Source organism: Emericellopsis cladophorae (genome assembly GCF_022114955.1).
Source record: "Emericellopsis cladophorae strain MUM 19.33 chromosome Unknown NODE_187_length_5063_cov_106_137385, whole genome shotgun sequence".
In the NCBI taxonomy this organism is placed as follows: domain Eukaryota; kingdom Fungi; phylum Ascomycota; class Sordariomycetes; order Hypocreales; family Bionectriaceae; genus Emericellopsis; species Emericellopsis cladophorae.
This window is the reverse complement of record NW_026251112.1, coordinates 1-5,063: the sequence shown is the minus strand read 5'-3', so window position 1 is coordinate 5,063 and position 5,063 is coordinate 1. Positions and strand designations below refer to the sequence as shown.

Genomic DNA, 5,063 nt, shown 5'->3' with positions numbered 1-5,063 from the left:
AGCGTGTGTGATTGGGTGGGAGGGGGCAGGGGTTGCCTTTTCGCACGCAAAGGGGCGAGGGAATACTAACCCCGTAGTGGCATAGGCACGAAGAAGACGCACGATACGGCCGCCTTCGTGAAGACTTAGCTTCTGATACCCCTTATGAAATCTTCGGACTGTCTGTAGGATCGGCCTAATATAACTTCACGATATCCATATATGTCTTCCCCATAAGCCAGTAAGGTCTCTATTGGATAATTCTCTATATTCATTAGTGGTTTAAACTATATAGATCCCAACCTTTGCAGGGAAAAGCACAGGCGTTGCATCCTCGTCATGGAGTTTCTGGCCGACCCATATATTGAACAACCCTCACCTGTCGAGAAACAGAACGAAGCCATCGCCCTCGAAACGACAATACAGGCCGATGCCTATGCTGTAAAGCAGACCAGGAACCTCGGGCGTATTTTGTATTAGCACTATACTACAATGCAGTTTGCCAGCTATTTGTTGCGCTCCGAAGTCATGAATCTTTGGGCGTCCATGAGGGGATAGACTGGCAGCGGCATAAGCCGCGATAGATATAAGGAGGAATCATTAGAATTAATATATAAAGACATAATTATAGTAAAAGAAGAAAATATTTATAATAATAACGGATATTTCTTTAGAGCGTTATTAATAATTATTCAGGATAATAACGATCTTCTATATAGCTAGTACTATAATATATTTTAGAGCAGGCTATAGCTTATATAAGCGTTATTATAAGCAATAGCGAGTACGTAGCGTGTAGTATAGCGTGTGGCACGGCGTGTAGTATGGCACACTAGTACTACACGTGACAAGTACGTGACTATTAACTAATAGATTTAGATTAGCTACGTCTATTTAGGCAGCCCTCGCTAGGCTCCTTAGCACCTAAGAGAATCATCCTTCTTCCACTACATGATCTGCCTATTTGTGCATCAAGGCGCCCACTCTCGCAGTTCCCACCTCGACCTAGTCCCGGTACTTCATAAGCACCCTCATGTCCCCGTGCTCAGAGAACTCAACACTATCGTACTTGAATGTGGTCTCCCCGGCTGGCAGCACGAAGGCTCCCACATTGCTAACGATCCCCGACACGTCAAGGTTAAACGCCTTGGCAGCCTGCAGCTCATTAATAGCCTCTTGGATCGTCGTGGCCGTCTTCTGAGCGGTGCTGAAGTAGTCACTGAAGTCATCGACCGTGGCTTCTGGACGCTTCACGACCTCGGGCGCACCCTGTTGCTCGGCGTACAGAGATCCGTCCTCCCTGACATTGATGGCCAGTCTGTCGGTGAGGGTGCGGTCGATGTGCGTTGCCGTCTCCTTCTTGGTGCTCCCGATGAGCGGGTCACGGACGTACTCGATCTCCATCAGTACATCCTGCTTGACCTCCAGGAGGTTGGTGCCGGGGCTCGCCTGGACGACGACGTCGTAGTTGTACTGGACCCGGATTGTCCGCGCGCCGGCAATGTGGAACTCTCGCGAACTAGAGTGGTGATACTCACTGTATGCGCTGCCCTCGTTGACGTTTGACCCTTCTGGGGCTTCCAAGTCGCCGAGGTACAGGCCTTCAAAAGCCTCATACTTTGGTGGCTCCACGGTCAGGTCAATATCATAGCGGGTGTTAAAGTATGGGGTGTAGCAGCGTTGGCGGATGGCGTTGACAAACTCGGACGCGATAACCAAGTTTCTGACGTGGTCTCTGTGGGTAGTCACCACTCCTTGGCCCTTTTCAGCCGTAATTGCAAGCGGCTGAAGGTGGGAAGAAGCCATGTCAGCCATGTTATGTTTGCCTACAAAAAAAAAAAAAAAAAAAAAAGGCGTATCAAGACGCAGCAGGGTGGTTGTAAAAGAAAAACTCACATTCCATCCAATATAATCAATCGAAGGGAGAGGTCTGTCCTCTCTACTCATGCACATGTAGTTGAGCGTGTTGAACTTTCGCGAAACCTCGTCCTGCTTCTCCTGCCCAGTCTCAGGGTCACGGTAGAGAGTGACGCCCAGCCTAAAGTCCAGTGGGACCAGCGTCCCCTCGTACACGGTTGATGTGTTGGCTTTGGCTGCGTATCCGAGTACCGGTCCCCTGCCTTCGTTGCCAGCGAGGAAAGTCTTCCAGTACTCGGTAACAAATGCCGTGGAGACAATGTTCTCGAGGTAGCTGTCAGCGAGGTCAAATGATGGCACATCTGCCAGACCCGGCTGCGTCACATCAAACAACAGCTGCTCGATGCTAAACATCTCACCAGACACGGCTGTCATTTGATCCTGGACGGCCTGTGGTAGGCTCTGGAAGTTGACGGTGTTGAACCGCAGGTTGGTCTTGACGTCGAACACCCATGGGGCTGCCGCGTCCTGGTCGAAGCGCTTCATATAGTCTGGTCGTCCTCTCCTGCCTTCCTCTGGTCGGAAAATCGCCATGTCCTCACACAGGAGCTTGAATCCGATGTTGTCGATGCCATCGAAGCGTAGGACGTCGGGTAGGTTCTCCATCAGAGTATCCAGGGTACCATTGGCCTCGGCCTCAGTCTTGCCGGGGATGCCGAGCTTGGCCTCCATGGCTCCAGTGAACTCAAAGTAATGCTCGATGCCGTCTTCTTCGCCGAGGTACAAGCTGAAGATATCGGCCAATCCATCAAGTTCGTCTGTGGTCGTACCGTCTGTGATGTTGAAGAGGTCTGATAGAGCCGTCCCATCGACTTCATACCCAACCATCTGGTCCAGCCAATCATCGTATGTGAGTATGAGTGGCTCTGGGTCTTCAAGGCCTGTTGCCACGTCATAGAGAACGTCTTGGGCAAAGACAACCCTTATAGTCGGCAATTCTTCATCTGGAGCGGTGAGGAGGTAGCGCTTGACGGCCTGGGAAAGCGATGGCGGTTAGCATCAGTAGTGCGCCTGAGTGTGAAACAACTTTCTTGCAGCTATTGGGGTCGACTCGAGGTCTTAGGAGTCATCCCGGGAGCATGAAGAACGGGCACTTACTTCATTAACGCCGAATTCTGTGACGGATACCATGAAGTCCCAACCGCTCTGATGGGCTGCTAGATTGGAGCCCAAAGGGCCAGGCCAGTCGACGTTGGAAGACATGGCAAGTCAACCCACAAATGCTTGAATGTAGTTGAGTTTGTGTCCAGAGAGTTTAATGCTCGCCCTCGATAGAAATTAACCCTAGCGGCTCGACTTTCATTATAGAATAAAGGAAGCCTGCTGCGAAGAAAAGTGAGCTCATATAGGCATCCTCTCTGCCTGCTTGTAGAATTGTTTCTTCTCGCTCGCTGACGTGAGGGCAGTGTGTTCTCGCCGCCTCCGGCCAATTAAGCGGTGATACTACTCCGTATAGACTGCGTCTTGGCGCAGCTCTTCAGCTTTGGAAATCTGCGGTAATACTTCACCGTCAGGGGTAAGCTAGGAATTTTTTGTCTAGGCCAGCTCTGGTAATTTGGCTGCTGACGTGAGGGGCTTCGCCAAGTCTTGAGCCGGTCAGCGTTACATCTGCGGTAATACTTCACCGTCAGGGGTAAGCTAGGAATTTTTTGTCTAGGCCAGCTCTGGTAATTTGGCTGCTGACGTGAGGGGCTTCGCCAAGTCTTGAGCCGGTCAGCGTTACATCTGCGGTAATACTTCACCGTCAGGGGTAAGCTGGGAATATTTTGTCTAGGCCAGCTCTGGTAATTTGGCTGCTGACGTGAGGGGCTTCGCTACGTCTTGAGCCGGTTAGCGTTAGATTATATCCGTATCCGTACATATATTACAGAGAATACCCTGGCCGGCCACCCCGACTCGAGATGTATGTAATAGTGTATGTACCTACCCATGACGATAACACCGGGGCGGGGCCCCAGCCTTGCTAGGCTTTGATTTACGGCCCCTTGGAAATTCGAGAAGACATTTGGGTAAGAACGTGGCGTCGCGACGGTACGGGTAAGAACCTATCATCTGGACCCAGGGGTCCTCCTTATACTTAGTTATATGTTAACCTCCTGGGTAATATAACGAGCTAATGCTATATGTACATCCATACACTAAGTTATCGCTAGATAGTGGCAATGCGTGAAATTTAACAATAGTAAGGTGCATTACTATCAGCACTGCCGTAATATAGCATCTCCTCCAAGTCCAATCAGAGCCACGTTGATAAATTGATTTCCATCATCTTTGTCGCGCATCAAACCCCTCTAGCGGAGAAAAACAAGTCGTCCGGAAAAAGCCGGATGGGCAGTCAGGAGTTAGAAAGCATGCAGTTCCAGAGACATCTTGACAACACGTCTCTTCCACGTGATGGTTGCTCTCCAGTCGACGAAGCTAGAGTAACCGCATGAGGAAATGAGCGTACCTTTATCATCAGTAGTATTATGGTTATTTCATTACACATTGTGAACATCCACGGTGCAGAAGAATGTTTGCATCTCGAGTTAGGGACTTTAAGATCGGCGCGGGCGGAGAAGGGTGGTAGCAGATCAAATCTAGAGATTTGTATCTAAATATATCTGCAAAGTCAGGCGACAAATCCCCATCATTCTAGATACTAAACGTTTCGTCGTTCAGCAAAAGCCAACGGTAGTATACCAAGTACACTACTCGGACGACAAAATATAGTAAGGGTTAACTGTATTTTTTATCAGTAACTAGTTTCCCGGGACACATCGTATCGAGAAATTCAATCGAAGGGTAGACTTACGCATTCCACCAATATTCTCCCACCTGAAATTAATATCCCGCAACGCGTTCGTATGGAGGATATAAGGGCCTTTGCCAGACCAGACCTCTGTATCATCCATCTGTGTCTGGACCAGGTTCTTCATTTCCTCGTAGCGGGCGGCGTACCGTCCCAGGAGTTCGGTCATATTATTTGCGGGGTGGAACTGGTTGATCCAGAAGGACGCAGCATGATTCTGTCGGGCAAAAGTGTCAGCTTAACTTGGTTCATACGTTCATACACGCAAAGACGACATCGGGGGGGGGGGGGGGGGGGGGGGACAAACACACACCGGCCAACCCCACCCCCGGCCTTGTTTGTTTTATTTAAGGTAGTGGGTAAGACGGAATAAAAA

At 49.8% G+C, this 5,063-nt stretch overlaps 1 protein-coding gene across 1 annotated transcript; it reads right to left on the bottom strand.

The window, feature by feature from the left end:
* Positions 1 to 984: 984 nt before the first annotated feature.
* On the bottom strand, positions 985 to 3,099 carry J7T54_001134 (uncharacterized protein; the record flags this gene model as incomplete). Its single annotated transcript, XM_051510700.1, has 3 exons — positions 985 to 1,764; positions 1,876 to 2,871; positions 2,995 to 3,099. The coding sequence occupies 3 exons, from the start codon at positions 3,097 to 3,099 to the stop codon at positions 985 to 987; spliced, it is 1,881 nt and encodes a 626-aa protein (XP_051358426.1).
* Positions 3,100 to 5,063: the final 1,964 nt, after the last annotated feature.